We start from the raw sequence: 21168 nt of genomic DNA, 5'->3' as shown, positions 1-21168 counted from the left end.
ATGATGAAAGAAAGGTCTCCTCTTCCTAGGGCTCCTCACAGCCTGGGTTGTGATGATGAAAGAAAGGCCCTACCTGCCTAGGGTTCCTCAGCCTGGGGTGTGATGATGAAAGGTCCCCTCTGCCTAGGGCCTCAGCCTGGGGTGATGATGAAAGAAGGGTCCCCTCTGCCTAGGGCTCCTCAGCCTGGTGTGATGATGAAAGAAAGGCCCTCCCTGCCTAGGGTCCCTCACAGAGACAGAATGGGCTGTGGACCTAGGAAAGGCCTTTCTGTTACAGGGCCTGGGGTGTGATGTTGAACTAAAGGTTCTCGTCTCCTTAGGTTCCTTGCAAAGCAAGAACATGCCTGAAGGAGACCCCTTTGCTTGAAGCCCCCCTAGGGTGAGATGGTAAAGGTCTTGCTTTGTTATTCCAGGTTATATATACCATAAGATGATTGTTCCATGAGCTACAACAATCACGAGGAACAGAACACAGCCCTCTGCTTAGCAAATGTGCCATAAGCGTATATCCTAATGCTGAACGCAGGTACAGGAGTCTCAAGTACAACATGAAAACAACTGAAACTGTCAGTAAAAATCCGATCTAAATCCAACTTCCCTTGAAAAGCTGCTCTGACAGGTGAAAAGCGCCTCTTGTGTTTGCTGTGGCGGTGCGTGTCACACCAGGCTCCAGAGTAAATGAATGCACCCACCTCGCCCGGGAGGGAGTGAGGGATCAGAACCTTTCGAAGCAGGAGGGGCCACGGTTTTTGGGGGGTCGTGGCCTAAAGTCTACGGCTGGAGCAGCCAGTCCAGCCTCAGCTATGTCCTGCGGCCCGGCCTGTGCAGATCCAGAGAGGAAAAATCGATGTTCGGTCAACTCCCTCCCCAGAAAAAGACATCCCGAACAGCCCGCCCCTTACTCCAACCTTGTGGCCTAAGATTATACCTGGTCCTGTGGAAGTCCATCGAGCGGCCGAAGACACAAGCCCAATCCCGTTTTTCAAATCAGGCCCCACTTTATTTCTTTATTGTTCACAGCACCGTTTTACTTGTTACAAAACAGAGAATAGAAACAAAAACACACAAAATTGAGCGGAAATAGCGCATAGAAGCAGGCCGGGCACACAGGCAGCATTTTCCCGGGGTCCTGTGAAGTGTGTGCACTGTCCCCTGATTGCCTATTCTCAGAGGCCAGTGTTAATCAGTTTCTAGGCCCCACGGGCGTGGGGCGGCCCCTGATCTCAGCACTCATCCCAGTGGGTCTGAACACACCTGCTCCTGGCGCTCTGAGGTGGCACATCTATGGCGGGGGGGGGGCGCATTGAAGCCAGTGTGCCAAAGTGGAGGGTCGGGGGAGAACGGCACAAAACAAGTGCGGATGCTGTACTAGGGACAGGCTGAATGACCTGTGGGGCAGTGGGAAGGTTCACCCCGGGCTGCTGGCACTAAAGGCCAGTGGAGCCTCGAAAGGGTCAGTCACAAACTTCGCCAAGCCTGGCCAGCCATTCACAAGCAATAGTCTATAGAGAAATGTCCATGATTGTTTTGTGGGCAGTCCGCCACGAAGGTGGTCTCTCAGCCTGGTAACCAAGGTCAAAGGTCAGCTTAGCATCTGCCGAAGGGGGCACAGGCCAGGCATGGCGCCGGAGCTCCTCTCGGTATCACTTCCCGGCCACAGCGGGCTTGTCCTGGCACACGATGGGGATGGTCCGCTCTTCGGGCTGCTTGGCCTCCGCCGTGGGCGCCTCGACGGACAGGATGCCGTCGGGCGAGAGCGCGCTGGTGATGGCCGCGGGGTTCACCACCTTGGGGATGGTGTAGCGGCGGTGGAACTCTCTCGAGATGTAGCCGTGCTCGTCCTGCAGGGGAGGCAGGGAGAAGAGGGTGAGCACCAGCATCGCTCTCATGGCACGTCCCCAACTTCCCACCGCCCACCAGAAGTGCAGTCTCTCTAAAAATGTATTGAGGCCCATCCCTCCTTCCCCAGGGGAGATGAGAGGGAAGACCAGAATCAGCCATCTTGGTTCCCCAGTGCACGAGAGCGCCCACCCCGCCTCACCCAAGAGCGCTGTCAAAGCTAGACTTGGGCAGGGGAGGGCGGGCCCAGATTGGAAGCAATGCCCAGTGCCTGGAAGTCAGGATAAAATATCGTCATATGGGGCCTACGCTTGTCATCACTAGTAAAGACCAACCCCTCACTAACAGGAGAAAACTTGGGGGCATATTTACAAGGCGGCGATAGAAAATTATCGCCGCTTTTGCGTCCGTTTTCGGCCGAAAAGCGGCGATGATTTAATCGCCTAATTAGCAAGGTCACGCTAACACGTGAAACCTTGCATTAGCGCACAAATTCTTAACGCCCATCTTTGCATCTCTAATGAGATGCAAAGTGGGCGTTCCTGACCTGACATGACAGGAGAAATGTCGCTAAGCGACATTTCTCCTATCATCAAGCCCCACGCTATGAAGCATAGCGGCAAGAAAAGTAGTGATAACCCCTGTTATCGCTACTTTCCTCACGCCTGCTTCAGGTCTGACTTAGCCATGATACCCTATGGAAGGTGGATATCATGGCTAAGTTTGTGAGTCCCTATCAACAAGCCAACGCCACATTTTGTGAGATTATTGCTGGGTTTCCAGCGATAATCTCACGTTAGGCAGTTAGCGCTAGGATTTTTATCGCTTTTGAGATAAGCGTTGCTAATAGCACGCTATCTCAGCGATAAAAATCCTCGCTAGCCGGTGATAATTATCCTAGCGCTAAGTGCGCTTAGCGATAATTATCGCCGGTTGTTGCTGATATGCCCCTAAATCCGATAGCAGGCGGTGAGGGTGGGAAAAAGAAAATCCAAGCCCATGCTACCCTTGGCTCCGAGTCCACCCCCTCTCAAGGGGAGGGATGCACCCCTTTGTATCGTACCCCTTTGTATGGTATGGGCACCCCTCCATGCTGGGGGGGGAGGCATGATCAGCTGAAGGCTTCTCCTGCAGGTTACTGGGAACCCAAGACTGCATTGTGAGTACATATGCTGGTGTACCCCCGGGGTCCCACCACCTGACTGACCCATGACCTCTACAGTGCGCCTCACCTGTCTCTCCTCGTGCTTGGCGTGCACCTCCACGCAGTCTCCGATCACTTTCACGCTGATCTCCTCTGGCGAGAAGTGTTTCACGTCCAGGTGCACCGAGAACTTGTCCTTGTCCAGCTTCACCTGTGGAAGAAGAACAAAGACGTGTGACTCAAAAGCATCTGTAAGAAAAGGAAGCACGTGCGGGCGTGAGCCGAGAACAGTGGCGGATGGTGACATTTGAAAGTGGTGAGGCGTAAACGTTCTGTCGGAGTGCACCGTGGCGAGCGAGCGCAGCGAGCGAGCTCGACCACCTTAGAGGGGGTTCGGGGGGGTTTTTCCCCCCGAGAAAATTTTGAAAAAAAAGTGGGTAAAGGGTGCATTTTCAAGCAAATTTGAGAAGCACAGAGACTAGAGCTGCAAACACACATAGAGCCCACTGCAGAGGGTATGTTCTTAGGTGAAGTCCTGCTGAAACTAAAATGCATTAACATTATAATCTCAGTTTCCCCACTTAACAAAGAGAGTCATCCCCAGAAAATGAGTTCCCCATCCTGTTTCTTCATTACATTTTCAGACAAAATTAGGAACATTCATAGACCATCCACACATGCATTAAGCACATTGTAAAAACAAAAAAAAGAATCACGTACAATAAAGCACAAATACACACACACAGTCGCACATACAGACATACATACCATAACCCACACTTACAGACATACACAGGCACATCTTGAGACTCAACATAATGAAGAACATGACAAAGAGACAGAGGGAGCAAAAATGTTTTGTGCTGATGGAGAGTTAATGTACTCACATCATGCCAGGAAATGGGAAGGCAAGAAACCAGAACACCAGCCAAATGCTTCGACAAGAACGTTGGCCACAGCAATAACACTAATCGACCTATCAATGATTAAAAGACAACTGCAAACAACAGCAGAACCACCAGACACCGGTGATATGACAGCTCTTAGGAAGGAAACTCCATGACTGTGCAGTCCTGTCTCCAGTTGTTCAGCATCTATTTACATTCTGCTTCAGTTCTAAAGATAGTAAGTGACAACAAACGAACCTGGCATATACTAGTATCCAAGCGAAAGAAGCATTGTCCAAGTCATAGTCAGTATACCAGAAGCTCTTAAAATATTTTTTACCCTCGACTTCTAGTGCTAAGACCATAGCAGTAGGAACAAAATACCAGCAAGTGAAACATGTCGCTTCTACTGGCCACTTCACTTACTTCGTTTTATGGATAAAGCACTGTTTGACTAATGACACCAGATGTTTTAATAAAGCACACATTTGCCTCAGGCTCACACATTTTGCTATCACCCCACTTGGTGGTGCTCATTTTATCTGTAAGCATCAACGAATAGGAGAAAAGCACCAAACATTAAAACAGATAGTACGTTAACCCAAAACCTGTTACAGAAGCCTTTTCTGCGTAAACTAATGATTAACTCGGATGGGAAATATGTAAAAATAAAAATGAAACCGTCTATCTTTGCTTGCCGTGGTTCTGTTTACATTTTTCTAACATCTGCTTACATGTTCAGCACTCTCGCCATAAAAATAGTCTGTACCCTGGCCTTCCTGGTCAGCAATGTGTGCTGCTTAAGTTCCCATGAAATGAGGTAAGGCTGGTACTCTTGCTTACAGACCAAAAAGAGTATTTATGCTGAAGTTGTGCACAATCAAGAAATCCTTTATCAACTAAAATGATATACATTAGTGAAGGGTCTATATACAATCTACTGAATCTAGGGTACCTAGAATGGGAAGAAATATATAGTGATAAACACAGAAATCTACACATATAGAAGTGCACATAGGTAGTTAACAACAAGGCTGTGTTGTGTTATCCACTGTAGGGCTGTGAGTGTCACCATAGACAAGGAGACCAAAACAAGTAGATGCAACATCGTGGACTGATCATGGAAATTGCCACCACGGTGGACAATTTACTTAAATTATTGAAAATAGAAAGCTGGTATTGTCTCAAAGTGTAAACTACAATAACTACAGCATGGGCTCTTACGAAATTGAACTTGTCATAAAGTGTCAGAAAACCTACAGGCTTAGGTATCTGAGCAAAGCTGCCAACCAGGTTATACGGATTGTACAGGTGCATACCTCTGACAGCAGAGCAAATTTCTTAGGTTAGAGAGAGCTCTCTCAAACTTATACAGCAGATCGATCTCTCAGTTTACATACAAATTTCAGTCTCACAACTCTGAGAGTAAACCTATCCCACAGATAGCTTATATCTTGCAGACTCAGACATTTGACTGCACATCTATTCCCTAGTACACAGAATATTACAGGCTAAGGCCTCAGTTTGAAGAACTATACATCAGATTACAAGAAGGCTGAGACATCTGGCAGCAGAGCAGTTCGAACAAACGTGTCTCTCAGTGACGTGTGTAGGCTAGGGCCGAGGTCGAGCTGGAGCTAGACGGATGCGGGCTATATGGGGGCGTCTCGGTCCGGATTAAAGAAGCACGTGACGGTGAACCAAGATACACGATACAACACAACAGCATGCATAACGGCAGCCGGCTACAAAATCTGGGGCGCACTACGGGGCATATATATTTATATTATCAAGACAGACAGGCAAAAGCAAATTCTGGAACTCTTAATCTGACCTTGCTGAGCCCTCGATCACTGTGTTGCACCCACGCTGACGCTTCCTAGAGACGACACGAGACTACTGAGACGAGTCGACACGAGTCGACACGAGTCTCAGTCACACCACCACACGACGACGGGTCCGGGACACATGCCACGAGGTGTGTCGTGTGTATCTATGCAGAGACAGTGGCACCGTGCTTGATGACGCGACACGCGATCACGCGACGGACTGCAGAGAGTGCGCTGCGCACCTCATGGCCAATCACTGTCACTGTGTTCAGACATAGTGATCAGTGATTGGCCATAGTTGCGCGGCACCCAATGCAGTCAGTTTCTTTGTAGGCTGCCGCGCGGGGTCTGAGACTGTCTGGCTCTCAGCCAATCCAGAGACGCTGCATTAGCAGCGCCTGCCCTGGATTGGCTAAAGAGCACGGATAGTGCTCGCCCATACCGAGAGACGGGGCTGCTGCATGAGGCAACCCTCGGCCCCTCGGCCCCCTCCCTCTCAGTACATAGAAGTGCCTAGCTGGCTGGCAGACAGTGCGGCGAATGCGCATGCTCGTGCTTGTCGAGATCCAAACTCGAGCATGCGCAAATAAATAGCGAGCCGCTGTCAGTGTAGGGTGAAACTGAAACAAGTTGCAACTGAACACAACAGACTGTCACTCAACCTCTAGTGCTTGCCCCCCGGCCCACCCCCTTCATGTCCCGACTCCCGGCCGGCGGCCGCTACTACAGTAGAGTTCAATAAATAAATATTCATTGCTGGATTTTCCAAGCACACCGCGTGCGTTAAGTGGGGCTCCGCCCCTGCGCCCCAATGGACGCACCGCCACTGGCCGAGAATAACAGCTAAGAGTACCCTAGAGGGAAATGGGAACCCGCGTGAGCCGAGAGTACCCTGTGGCAAGGGTTACGAAGTAAGAATACACCGTGGTAGAGGAGAACACGTGTATGCCGAGGTTCACTCTATTATGTAGGAAAGGGAACAGTGTGAGCGCACTGCATGAAAACGCACGCATGTGAGCTGAGAACATATGTAAGAAAGGAGACCACGCATGAGCGTGAAGTGAGAACACCCTGTGGGAAAGAAGCACGCGCGGGAGTGCGAGCTGAGGGTTCTCTGTCGGAAAGGAGTACGTTAATGTGCAGAAGCATATCCTGTAGGGAAGGAGTATACATGTGAGTGCGAGCCGCATATTCTCTGTTAGACAGGACAAAACTGTATGTGCTGCGTACAGGAACATAACAGGTGAGTGTGGGCTGTAAATATGATGAGAAACCACAACTAGCTGACAGTGCTAGATAAACCACGCGGAGACGGCTGCCTTATAAAAGAAGAGGGGAGGATGTGGCGTAAGGAACAGAGCTACAAACTTTGGAAATGGGGAACCGGATTCAACTTGAGCCTCGGCCACATCCGGTGATTATGGGCAAATCACTTCATCTCCCTGCACCTACCCAAAAAAGAGTGTTTCCTTGTAATGTAACTGGTGCTAATATCCTGTATATATGTATAGTCGAATTAACATGTTGAAGACATAGTGTAGTGTCTCTATATATTCTCCTTTTTAGTTGCATTTTTAGATTACTGTTTTAAATACCCATGAATATTTGTGCTCTCTCTTTTTGAATCTTGTGTATCATATGAATTTGTACAAAAAATCTTTTTAGTAAGTAAAACATTAATTATTTGACTAAAATAAGTAGTCGACTTATAAGTGCCTTAATCATTACTCAGTACGTGACGTGTGGAGTATAAGTGTGGTTGGAGTGCGATTTGTTGAATTTAGATCCCATCCAAAGGGAACATTTCTTTTAACTTGACAGTTTCTGGGTGCTCTATCCCTTCGGTTTCAAGAGCCCCCTCTCCTTGATTTCAAAGCTAATATCAAGCGCTCCAATACCATACCGTTATATAACACTGCAAAAATAAATAAATGCAGACGGTTGGCAACACATCCACATGCTTGTAAACATGGCCCACACCCGCTGACTGAAAGGACACACCCAGGGCTCGGTGCCACGCCAACAAACGTGATATTTATTTTTTTAATGCAATTTTAAATAGTGTGGACTTTACCCAAAGGTGTCAGAGCGCTTCACAATAGACCCAAGGACGTTACATGAGGAAATTTACACACTTGCACGTTACAGATACAAACAAGATAGGTGAAAAAGTAAAATAAAACAATAGGTGGCAGTCACACAAAACTCAAAAACACATTAGGATTAGGATCGTAAAGGCACAGCATTACACAACATTGTAACAACTTCCTTGAGGGACATGAAAAGGGATGTATTAGTTCTGGAAGTGTCTTTGGAAGAGGAGAGATTTGAGGTCAGTTATGAAGTCTGGGTAGAGGTGGTGATACGGAGTAGTGGAGGAAGCGAGTTCCCGATTCTAACCGCATTTGCCTGAGATGGATTGAGCCATCGATCTTTCTCTTATGAAGGTTGAAGGGCTCAAGCAGTAACTTTTCCACATTGCGTGAAGGTCTAGAGCCCCCAGAGATTTTATGTTTATTTGCCAGGTATCGAGGGGAGGAAGTGTGCAAGGCTTTGTGGGTGATACAGGCAGTCTTGTAGATTGATCTTGCTTCGATGGGAAGCCATTGAAGAGAAAACAGTATGGGTGTGATGTGGTCACTTCTTTTGGCCCCAAATACAAAACGAGCCGCTGAATGGAGTACGGATTTGAGAGGGGAAAGGTGGGATTTGGGGAGGCCAGCAAGCAGAGAATTGCAGTAGTCCAATCTGGAGAGAACCAGAGATTGGGCCAAGGTTTTAAGGTCTTGCCCCGGAAAGAAGAGACGAATCCTCCCGAGAAGGCGCAGTTGGTAACGTGCATTCTTTGCAATGGAATTGATGTGGTAACATGCATTCTTTGCAATGGAATTGATGTGGTAACGTGCATTCTTTGCAATGGAATTGATGTGGTAACTTGCATTCTTTGCAATGGAATTGATGTGGTAACGTGCATTCTTTGCAATGGAATTGATGTGGTAACGTGCATTCTTTGCAATGGAATTGATGTGGTAACGTGCATTCTTTGCAATGGAACTGATGTGGTATCGTGCATTCTTTGCAATGGAACTGATGTGGTAACGTGCAATCTTTGCAATGGAACTGATGTGGTAACGTGCATTCTTTGCAATGGAACTGATGTGGTAACGTGCAATCTTTGCAATGGAACTGATGTGGTAACGTGCATTCTTTGCAATGGAACTGATGTGGTAACATGCATTCTTTGCAATGGAACTGATGTGGTAACGTGCAATCTTTGCAATGGAACTGATGTGGTAACATGCATTCTTTGCAATGGAACTGATGTGGTAACGTGCAATCTTTGCAATGGAACTGATGTGGTAACGTGCATTCTTTGCAATGGAACTGATGTGGTAACGTGCAATCTTTGCAATGGAACTGATGTGGTAACGCGCATTCTTTGCAATGGAACTGATGTGGTAACGTGCATTCTTTGCAATGGAACTGATGTGGTAACGTGCATTCTTTGCAATGGAATTGATGTGGTAACGTGCATTCTTTGCAATGGAACTGATGTGGTAACGTGCATTCTTTGCAATGGAACTGATGTGGTAACGTGCATTCTTTGCAATGGAACTGATGTGGTAACATGCATTCTTTGCAATGGAATTGATGTGGTAACGTGCATTCTTTGCAATGGAACTGATGTGGTAACGTGCAATCTTTGCAATGGAACTGATGTGGTAACGTGCATTCTTTGCAATGGAACCAATGTGGTAACGTGCAATCTTTGCAATGGAACTGATGTGGTAACGTGCATTCTTTGCAATGGAACTGATGTGGTAACGTGCAATCTTTGCAATGGAACTGATGTGGTAACGTGCATTCTTTGCAATGGAACTGATGTGGTAACATGCATTCTTTGCAATGGAACTGATGTGGTAACGTGCAATCTTTGCAATGGAACTGATGTGGTAACGTGCAATCTTTGCAATGGAACTGATGTGGTAACGTGCATTCTTTGCAATGGAACTGATGTGGTAACGTGCAATCTTTGCAATGGAACTGATGTGGTAACGTGCATTCTTTGCAATGGAACTGATGTGGTAACGTGCAATCTTTGCAATGGAACTGATGTGGTAACGCGCATTCTTTGCAATGGAACTGATGTGGTAACATGCATTCTTTGCAATGGAACTGATGTGGTAACGTGCATTCTTTGCAATGGAATTGATGTGGTAACGTGCATTCTTTGCAATGGAACTGATGTGGTAACGTGCATTCTTTGCAATGGAACTGATGTGGTAACGTGCATTCTTTGCAATGGAACTGATGTGGTAACATGCATTCTTTGCAATGGAATTGATGTGGTAACGTGCATTCTTTGCAATGGAACTGATGTGGTAACGTGCAATCTTTGCAATGGAACTGATGTGGTAACGTGCATTCTTTGCAATGGAACCGATGTGGTAACGTGCATTCTTTGCAATGGAACTGATGTGGTAACGTGCATTCTTTGCAATGGAATTGATGTGGTAACGTGCATTCTTTGCAATGGAACTGATGTGGTAACGTGCATTCTTTGCAATGGAATTGATGTGGTAACATGCATTCTTTGCAATGGAACTGATGTGGTAACGTGCATTCTTTGCAATGGAACTGATGTGGTAACGTGCATTCTTTGCAATGGAATTGATGTGGTAACATGCATTCTTTACAATGGAATTGATGTGGTAACGTGCATTCTTTGCAATGGAATTGATGTGGTAACGTGCATTCTTTGCAATGGAATTGATGTGGTAACATGCATTCTTTGCAATGGAACTGATGTGGTAACGTGCAATCTTTGCAATGGAACTGATGTGGTAACGTGCATTCTTTGTAATGGAACTGATGTGGTAACATGCATTCTTTGCAATGGAATTGATGTGGTAACGTGCATTCTTTGCAATGGAATTGATGTGGTAACATGCATTCTTTGCAATGGAACTGATGTGGGAGTGAAGATTGAGCCTTTTGTCAAGTATGACCCCAAGGGATTTGGTGCTGTCGCCAATCATAGGTTTGTTGTTCAGTAAAGTCAGCTGATCCATCCAAGATTGAACAGGAAGAGGAGAGAGTGATGTAGAGAGGAGGAGGAATTCTGTTTTGGAGGGATTCAGAATGAGTTGATGAGCTAATGTCCAGTTTTGAATAGAGTTGAGAGTAGTGTTGAGGGACGAGATGTCGTGTGCGGAAGACACCTAAAGCAGATTTTGGTGTCATCAGCATAGAGGTGGTAAATTATCCCAGATATTCTTAGATTTCCCAATGGTTCCAAATGCAAATTGAACAAAGTGGGTGCGAGTATAGATCCCTGAGGGACGCCTTAACCTACCACCATTGAAGACGAAAGGCTGCTCGCTATTTTAATCACTTGAGATCTGTCCGAGAGGAATGAAAGCAAACCATTTAAGCACTGTGCCTTCCAAGCCCATTCTCTGTTTTAAAGTGTTTAGGAGAGTACTGTGATTAACAGTGTCAAAGGCTGCGGAAAGTTATAGAAGAATCAGAAGACAAGGCTCCCCCGAGTCAAGTACATGAAGGGCATCGCCGAACACTTGCAGAAGGGCTGTTTCAGTGCTACAGTCTTGCATGAAACCAGATTGGAATTCGTCGAGAAGATTGTTATCCTTAATATGTAGAGAAAGTTGTTTCGCTACACATCTTTCTGTGATTTTTGCAAGAAAAGGGAGTTTGGTGATGGGGCAGAATTTGTTGAGCTCATTTGCCTCAGCGGAGGGTTTTTTAAGAAGTGGGGTACCCTGTCCTGTTTGAAGGGCACCAGGAAGGGAGCCTTGGCTGAGAAAGAGGTTAACCAGACTGGTCCAATAGGAAAGAGTGTGGGTGTAGAAGTCAATGGCGATGTCACTCGGGATGGGGTCAAAAGAATGGTTAGAGGGTTTTGTTTCAAGAATGCATTTGAGGAGGGCATCATCAGAGATGACGTCAATGTTCTGCCAAGTAACTAAGGCTTTGCACTCCTCTAGGGGGGTTGGGTGAATGACCTGATCAACCAGTGATTTTACTTTTTCATCAAAGAATATAGCGAATTCTGCTGTTTTCTTTGGAGGATCGTCAGGCTTGAAGGTTGAGGGAGAGAAGTTTTTATTTTTGATTAGGTCAAATAGTTTTTTGGGTCTGTTTTGGATGAGTCGAGGAGGGTTCTGAAGTGTGATGCTTTTTCATGGAAGATCTGTTTGTGGTATTTTGATCTTGCTGAGCGCAGAATAGAGAGATTAGCGGTGGACGCAGATTCTCTCTATTGTTTTTCCAGGACTCTCTTCACCCCCACGTGTCCCTTTTTGTTTCTCTCCCTCTTTCTGCCTGCCCCCGCAACCTCGTTCTGGCTCACCAGCACAGCCACTTCTAGAGGGTTCTCCGCAGTATTTTTAATTCTGCGTGTGCACCCCCAATGCAGCAATTTTATCCACCTCAGAAGGATGAAAGGCTGCGCTGGCCACAAGCTCGACTAGTGGGCACCCTACTGCATTAACACACCTGGCCGACGTGAGCACAAGCATCGTGAGCAGACGCAGGCACCCAGACTCTTCCAAGATCCCTGGGCGTGCGGCACTGTCAATGCCAGTGTGCCCATCGGTCTTGCTCAAATCCCTGCGCATGTGCTAGTGTATATGCCAGTGTGCCCAGAAGCCTGCGCGTGCACCTCCAGTGTCTATGCCCAGAGGCCTCTCGCAGAAAAATGTGATTGGTATTTTGTTTATGTCGATGTCTTGGGCAGGGAGGTGCCAGCACAGAAGGTGCCACCCCAGGCTTACCAAGTCTTTTTGTTTGTGATCTTGGTCACAGAACGGTTATGTACTGTCACTCGTGAGAGGGTCATTACCGGACACTGATGCATGTGCGGGGGGCATTATTACAATTATGTTGACGCTGGTCTTTATACTTTACTGAGTGAGTCACGGTGTATTCTGGGATACGCAGTTCAGAGATTACTTTATATTCGCGCCACTCAAAATACTTTTCATATTTCACTATACTAATTCAACACTAATCCTTTAATGGGTTCCGGAGTAGCGTGCTACTCGCCCAAAAAAACACTTCGACAGCCCATCAGGGGTAGCAAGCGCTATTTAAATGCAAACCTTTTCCCTCTTCTATCCCTCTCCCTCCAAATAACTGTCTAATATCCACCACTCAAATTACTTTCATATTTCCCTATACTAATTCACCACTAAACCTTATGGGTTCCGGAGTAGTGTGCGACTCGCCGAAAAAAGCGCTTTAACACCCCATCAGAGGTAACAAGCGCTATATAAATGCAAACCTTTTCCCTCTTCTATCCCTCCGCTACCCTTCTCTATCCAAATAACTGAATAACATATCCACCACTCAAATTACTTTCATCTTTCACTGTACTAACTCAACACTAATCCTTTATGCGTTCCGCAGTAGCGTGCTACTCGCCGAAAAAGCACTTTGACGCCTCGTCAGGGGTAGTAAGCGCTATATAAATGCAGATACAATATAATACAATAAGAAGGAGTGCAACCATTCTTTAAGCCCCTAAAATGTCTGCGAACACTAATAAAGTACAACACGCCGTCACCGCTGATACCAGCTTCCAGTGTTAGTGTGGTAGCTCAGCGGGTTAACGCGGCTCCTTCTCGTAACTGCACATGGTAAAGGGCGCATGTTCACACCCTTTTGATTGGTCTTCCCACTGCAGTACACGGTGGACTATACTAATTAGCCACCCACCCCTGTTAGAAAAATGTTGCGGTAAACCTCTATTACCAATATTTAAACGTAGCGTCGCCCAATGACTGCAGCTTCAAAGAGCCTAGAAACGATGCTCCTTAAAGTGTTTGGCCGCATAGCATCCCGTACACACAGATAGCACAGTGAGCTGCACACATTTCTTGAGATCAGTGAGTTGCTGAAGAACTCTTAACTTGTTGCACCGGACTGGGAATAAATAACCCGCAAACAGGCAAATCAATCCAGCCACAGTTCAATGTGCATACCCCAGACAATGAATACTCCGATGCAGAGCTGTGCGGGGTATAAACTCTCATTAGCTATCTCGGTGGGTTAATGCCCTTGCCACGGCTGCCTGCCTCTACGCAGCGACAGGTTCTGCGGTACTTTGCGCTCTTATTCTCCACAAGACACTTACCTCGGAGAGGCCGGTCTCCAGCGGGAGGGGGATGCTGGGGGTCTGGGCATAGGGGAAGACGCTGCCCGAAAAGCCGGGGAGGAGGTCGGTGTCAAAAAGCCCCTCGCCGAAGCGCTGGTCGAAGAGGCGGCTGGGGAAGAGAGGGCCCGGGAACCAGGGGCGCCTCATCCAGGGGTGGCTGATGGTGATGTCCATGGCGTCTGGTGCGAGGGTCACGGATGTATTCCGGTATCAGAGCGGGAGCTTCTCTAGCGCTGCCTGCAGTCCTTGTCCGCCAGGCGCCTCCGCTCTTCCTTATATACCCGCGCCGCGGCGCCCTGGAAGAAGCCAGAAGTTTACAGAAGAGGACCGATGCCAGAGGAGGGCAGATCATTCCAGGCGTGGAGCCCCGGGCTAATCCGTCACCAGGGAGAAGAGGTGGGCGGGGACAGGAGGGCTACCAGGGGCGGGGGGACGAGAGAAACAGCGAGAGAGGGAAAGAAGCTGCGAGAGAAGGGAAAGAGAGAGAAGCAGCGAGATTAGGGAAAGAGAAAGAGAAAGAAAAACCGAGAGAAGGGAAAGAGAGAGAAGCAGCGAGCGAGGGAACGAGAGAGAAGCAGCGAGAGAAGAGAAAGAGAGAAGCAGCGAGAGAAGGGAAAGAGGAAGAAGCAGCGAGAGAGGGAAAGAGAGAGAAGCAGCGAGAGAGGGAAGAGAGAGAAGCAGCAGAGAAGGGAAAGAGGAAGAACCAGCGAGTGAAGGGAAAGAGAGATAAGCAGCGAGAGAAGGGAAAGAGAGAGAAGCAGCGAGAGAAGAGAAAGAAAGAAGCAGCGAGAGAGGGAAAAAGAGAGAAGCAGCGACAGAAGGGAAGAAGAAAGCCGGAAACTTCCAGACCCTTTAGAATAACCCAAGATTAAACAAGGACCAGAATAGACGCAGGACCCCCCCCCCCCCCCCTTTGTCAGATTAGACACAAACTGTTGCCTCAATCTTGTGGACGCTATATTATATTGGAACGTTCCAGAGCGCTTCATACTCCCTACAAGGCCACGAAGCGCTCTGAATTCCTCGGGTTAAAGGCGCCTTATGGGAGGGGTATAGTTAAAGGGCGATGAATGTAGCACATCCAGAGCCTGAAAGAGAAATGTAGACGTGCGGGACGAGAGTACCTGTTTGCTACAGAGAAGTGCCTGTACTCTAGCAATGAAAGTGCTGCACTTCTGTCAGACGTGCAGGTACTCACTGTCCGAGAGTACCTGTTTGCCGCACAGACGTGCTGGTGCACTCCAAAGGAAAGTACTGCACCACTGCCAGCCGTGTAGGTACTCACTATCCGAGAGTACCTGTTTGCCACAGAGAAGTGCTGGTACTCCCCACTGAAAGTACTGCACCACTGCCAGCCGTGTAGGTACTCACTATCCGAGAGTACTTGTTTGCCACAGAGAAGTGCTGGTACTCCTCATTGAAAGTACTGCACCACTGCCAGACGTGCAGATACTCACTATTCAAGAGTACATGTTTGCCACTTGTAAGTGTCAGGGGCGGCCCCTCCATTATGGTGGAGGAGCGTCGCCCCGCTGCTTTCTCGCAGTGTGAGAAGCAGAAACATAAAATGGTATTTAAAATACCATTTTATGTTTCTGCTTCTCGCGCTGCGAGAAAGCAGTATGGTATGCCTGGTTGGGGGCGGGTGGTCGTGCGGGTCGGGGAGGAGTGGCTTGCTCATTGTTACGGGCCCTGACTGTGTGGTCGGCCCTCTGGGGCCGACCAAACCAGACATGCGCACTCTGGATTTTCTCTACATAGAGAAAATGGCCTCCCTAAAGGTGCCCGGCTGGGCGCCGTCTGCACCAGCGTTGTGATCGGCTGAGGGGAGGGAGGATGTCTGCTTCCTGTTCCTGCCAGAGGTAGGAAAGCAGCAGGAAAACGCGGGCGCGGGACCCAGCCAGGAGCGGAGGCGGTGCGGGAGCTATTAAGGTAAGTTTTATTATTTTTTTTTTTAGATTCCCCCCGCGAGTCATGCGAGCCGTGACTGGCTCGCACTCTCCCATTGAAAGTAACTTCAGCAACTTCATGGATCTCATAGAGAGCCCCACTCTGTATATAGGATACAAGATGGTGAAAAATGAGCAATCTCAGAGATTTACCTGGGCAGCCTATTGCGCTGAGGATGGTTGGTCTGAGTTTGTCTTATGGCTGGCACAGAATACATAGGATAACTATCTGGACCATTCCTTTGCCAACCAAGCATAGGCCTGGTTGCCAAAAACATAAAAGGTTCCAGACTGATCACAGGTATGGCTGTGGGAAAAAGGCTCCTTATGGGATCTCAAAATGAAAGGGCGATCTTTTTGAATTAGGTCGAGCATAAAAGCAAATGGCATATTCACTTTGGCCCACACAAGATACTGCAATTTCTAGTTTCACAGGCCAATAAATAAGTAGTGTCAGCAAGGGGAACAGCAGGACGTGAAATTTGCTGGCCAGGATAAAACAAAAACCTCCAGTTGATAGTGGAAGGAGGATGAGACGGTGCATACATGAATAGTTCTGTACTCTGGACGCCTTATATAATCTGTCTTTATTTTGGAGGTTAGACAATACCACTACCAGGTTAAGGCTTTGTACGCTGAGTTCTTAATAGGGACCTCATTTAATTCCAAGTTGTTTGCTCTTTGCAGAAGCAGCTTTTCTTCCTTCCTCCGAGCTGGTGATTCTCCGGAAAAAGAACAACACAAACATATCTAGGTAAGTATGTGTCAAAAAGGAAAACAATATAATAAAGACACTCCTTTTCTTTACTTCAATCGGGTGTTTTCTTTATTTCTCTCTTAAATGTTTTTTTTAATCTCACTGTTGTTCTCTTTTGATTGAGCAGCTAAGATTTATAAAAGACTATCCATTTTTTCAGACAATTACAGCTAGTATGTCACTCCTCCTATTTTTTGTAGTATCTTATATGGGCCTTGCTACTGACTTAGTATATTATTTTCAGTGAAGGGAAGGAGGAGCAGTACCCGGTACCATGGCTGAAACTCTCTCAGTTTGATTCTTTTGCCATAACCTTGTTTTTGTTTCTATTGTGCTCATTCTCTTTTATTAACTCTTGCAGCCTTCCAGTGCAACCTCTCGAACGGTTAACATATTCTAGAAGGGATTTTACAGTGTTGAGATGAAACTCCCACACCTCTCTTGTCATGTCCAATAACATTTAGATTTGATGACCAAATAAAAGTTCAAAAGAGAAGTCCATACGTTTTTGTTTTTGGCACCTAATGATAAAAAGAGCGAGAGGGAGCATTTTGTCCCAATTGCTTTTTTTCCAGCATTTTTTATTGTTAAGGGACGGTTGTCACGCTCCATTAGTCTATTGGTTTGGGGGTGGTACGTTGCAGTACACAATTTAATTTTTTGACTCCCAACTGAGCATATACTGTGCCATCATTTGAAACATGAATGCACTGCTGTGATTGGTGGGTATCTCCTGCAGAAATCCTTCTCTGGACAAAATCTCTACTATCGCTGTGGGCATTTGAGTGTTATTTATCTCCCTTTGGGGCACTGCTTCAGGGTACTCTATTGTGTACTTCACTATCACTAGAACATATTTGTATCCCTAACTAGAAGTATGAAGTGACCCAGTTATATCCATACCAATCTTTCTAAAAGGTTCATCAATGATGGTCAGAGGACACAAGGAGCCTTAAGAGGAGCATATTGTCTATTTATTTTTTGCATAAATAACACTCCCTGCAGGAATGATGAATTTTGGAAATCTTGGTCAATAAAAATTACCTTGTATACCCTGCTCCGCTTTTTCTCTCCCAAAGTCTCCTGCTAGCATGTGAATGTTTGAAAAGAACAGAACACTTCCCCAAAAATCCTGTTTACTAATTATAAAGTTTGATATCTTTTTTCTCCTATTCCTATAAAGCAAATATTTTTACAAAATATGGGAATACCTCTCAATGAGCCTCTCCTTCCACTACCTGAGCTCACACCTACAGCAGTGGAATCTTCCCTCTGAGCGACTCAGAAGTCGCATTCATTCTTCTATATAGACTAATCCATGAATATGGGTAATACTGTAGTACCTTTCTTCTTTCCAAATCTCTTGTCCTTTCAAGTTTTTTTCAACTTTTCCTGGGGTACTGGAAAAGTCTTCTAAAGCAAATGGAGGTTTAACTAACCAATCGTTGGAGCATCATAAACTTTCTTTAAACAATAACTCAAACCCTTTACTGTCAACTCCTAATTTGAGAGCTTCAGGCAACAACTGGACAACACTTACTCAAACCCACTCTTCTATCTTTGACTCTTTTTTAACTCTCACTGCCACCATTGGATTGGGTACAAGGGCTTTAAGTCAGGTATGATGAAGTGTCTGTCGAATTTCACCTGGGATTTTTACATGCCCACACTGACAAAAAGAGAGAGAGAGAGAGAGACACACACACACACTCTCTCCTCTATGTTTTGAAGGCCTTAAAAATATTGATAGTTTGAAAAAAAGTGGTGTTTTAAGTGCGCCTAATCCACCCTCCTTTCTCTTCCCACTGCCCCATATGCCCTCCTTCTCATATAATGTGCTTTAAAAAGATATCCCAGCACAATCGTTCTCACCCCCTAATCTTATTGACTAAGCTACACCCCGGGTCACTGGATAATTTATAACGGACCTTCACAGGACAATAACATTTGAGATTTTGATTTCCTGTTTAAAAAAGTAGATTTATTGTTAACACCTTTACCTGAGTTTACTTTCTCTTGTCTTCTTGGACAACATTGGGCTATATGGCCCCATTTGCAACACTAAAATCATTGGGGACTTTGAGTGGACAAGAAAGCTGATTTGCAATGGGGTTTGGTGGCTCTTCCATCCTTTGGTTTCATCCTCCGAGGTAGCAGAGATTTATTTTGGGAGCAGACGTTCTCCTTTTGGCAGAAGAGCCATCCGTATACAGAGCCACCCAGGGTATCGCGGCACAGATTAGCAAATTTAGCGGCACAAAAACAGGAAATTAGAGGCATGAAATGTGAAATTTAGCAGCATTTTCCAGCGAGTAATTTGCTGCAATTACACATTGCCTCTAAATTAAACTTGTCTATTCGGTTCCATAGCTACCAGGGGTTCACCCCAGGTTTAATTAGTTACTTTAGTGGTTCACCTTGACATGGATTGTGAATACTACTCGAGATGGATACTTACCCCCTCAACTAATACTCCAATTTCTTACAGTCGTGTTTTGGGTGTAGGGTGGCAGGATGAGGACTAGTGGATTGGGTGGTGATGGTTGATTCACGTTCTTATCTAGCTATACTCACAATAATAAAGTTATTTAAAGGAGAAAACATGTGGGGTGCCAAAGGATCTTCTTTGCTCTCTCCTGATGTTCACTATATAAAAGAGACCATTTGAAGAGATCGTTCGACAAGCCAGCTTAATCTCTAAATGGTCAAAGATGGCACTCAAGCACCAGTTCTGGTGCAAGGATTTCCAGGCAAAATGGTATTTTGCCATTTGCAGGCCCCTCCCATAGTAACCGGGCTATATCTGGTGCCTGTAGTTGTACCACGGTCTTCCCTCTTGGTGGCACTCTAACACAGCGGATCAACTTTGTTTGGCAGTTGTCCTGTTATCTATAAATGTGACTGGAGAGGGGATAAGAAAAGAAATCCAACATCACATTGTCCCTGAAGGATGTATTTTTACAGATTATGGATACAATCCTAGGTCAAAACCGTTTCGAAACAGCATGTCCCACTTTTGTTCGCTTGGGATACTTTACCTAAAACTCTTGCACCACACCTCAAGCAGTGCATTAACAATGAATAATTTTTGATTCCGAACACTTTTTATATCCATAAGTCAATGCATTGATGAAGGGATGCTACAAGACATCCTTTCTCTCCTCTAGTCTAAATTTCTGTGTAAATGTATTTAGAGCACGGAACCTCCTATGAATGACCAATTATTTACGCTATCCTATGTATCCTATGGAATTGTAGTTTGGTGGACGGGATATCCGATCCCCTCCAGTTTGTGACCTTGCCCACCAAACTCATAATTTGGCCCATCATTTTGTTTGATATCATTGTCACTCCCAGTCATCCTGTGAATCCTGCATTCCTTTGGATTGCCCACAGCAATCCATATATTTATTTAGTGTCCAAGACCATCGTTATGAGTTCCATTGTTTGTTGTGAGCACTGTGGGCATCACCTGCTTATTGATCCCCGACTCTAGTGAAGAAGAAGAAGGCATATCTATTTCTGGGCATGACACCACCAAGTCAGCTGAGGGTAGAGGATCAATTTCTGGACATTGTTCTCAAAATATTTATAGCTGGTTAACATGATACCCCAAAAGCTTTGCTCATATTTTCTCAGTAGAGGAGAGAGCAACTAAGAAACAAGAGGTGCCATACTACCCTGTAGTTTGAATTTTTGTGCGAAATAACTAGATAAAACACGGTACACAGTGCTCATGTAAGAAACACACAGATGTGGTTTTAATTTTTAGTTCAGGTCCTCTCTGATGTCACAATGCAGTATTGGATTTAAAAGCCATGACCAGTGTCAAACCACATAACCTGTCTATAAATAATCTGTCTTTTGAAGCTCTGCAAGTAGGAAGCAACCGCCTAGAAAGTTTCTTGTCCCACGTCAAAAGATCCAAACAGCCAGTCATGGGTCTTTCATAAGCTAAGGCACAGTTTATTGTTGAGTTGTCTCTTTCCCCACTAAAAGCCTGCCCTTGTGTTATTCACTTGGTAGGAAACAACCCATAAAGGTTATCCTAGCAATTCTGCTAATTATTTGGCCTGTTTGGCTAGCCTGGTCGATCACTTGTGTCCAAGTGTACAAACTTCAGCATGTTCAGTGCTGTTGCCATTCACATCCTCCTTACAGCCAGATTGAATACTCCCCCATTTTCACTATTAGCATGAAAGTCAGTGTTCCAATGGCTGAGGGGCGGAATGGTCATTTACTGGGGAGCAATTCCTACCACACCTCTTTCTGGTAGCCAAGCAGTAGAGGGCATCATCTTTCTCAACCATATTCATCTTGTTTCCAATGCCACATATGGTGTCCTCCCCCACAGCCTTCTCTGCCAGCTTCGGGACACGCCAGACAACATTCTGTGAGTGAAAGTTAGGATTTTTCTGGTTTATAAATTACTAAAATCAAATTGATCACATCACCAGAAATTATATCATATAACATGTGGCCCTACAAAGATGACATAATTATAAAGTGACAATAAATAGTGTTGATATCAGACGATAGGGTTATTTACCTGCTCTCGAAAATCATCATCATCCATCATCTCCA

The 21168-nt window shown here is 46.0% G+C and overlaps 1 protein-coding gene across 1 annotated transcript; it reads right to left on the bottom strand.

The window, feature by feature from the left end:
* Window positions 1-978: 978 nt before the first annotated feature.
* LOC146809117 (alpha-crystallin B chain-like) lies at window positions 979-14265 on the bottom strand. The gene is made up of 3 exons (XM_085615918.1): window positions 13858-14265; window positions 3072-3194; window positions 979-1841 (listed from the first exon to the last, which is right to left on the bottom strand). The coding sequence occupies exons 1-3, from the start codon at window positions 14050-14052 to the stop codon at window positions 1644-1646; spliced, it is 516 nt and encodes a 171-aa protein (XP_085472044.1). The 5' UTR covers window positions 14053-14265; the 3' UTR covers window positions 979-1643.
* Between the last annotated feature and the right edge of the window lie 6903 nt (window positions 14266-21168).

The sequence above is a fragment of the Triturus cristatus genome, chromosome 7 (genome assembly GCF_964204655.1).
Source record: "Triturus cristatus chromosome 7, aTriCri1.1, whole genome shotgun sequence".
Taxonomy (NCBI): Eukaryota; Metazoa; Chordata; class Amphibia; order Caudata; family Salamandridae; genus Triturus; species Triturus cristatus.
This window is presented reverse-complemented; position numbering and strand designations above follow the sequence as displayed.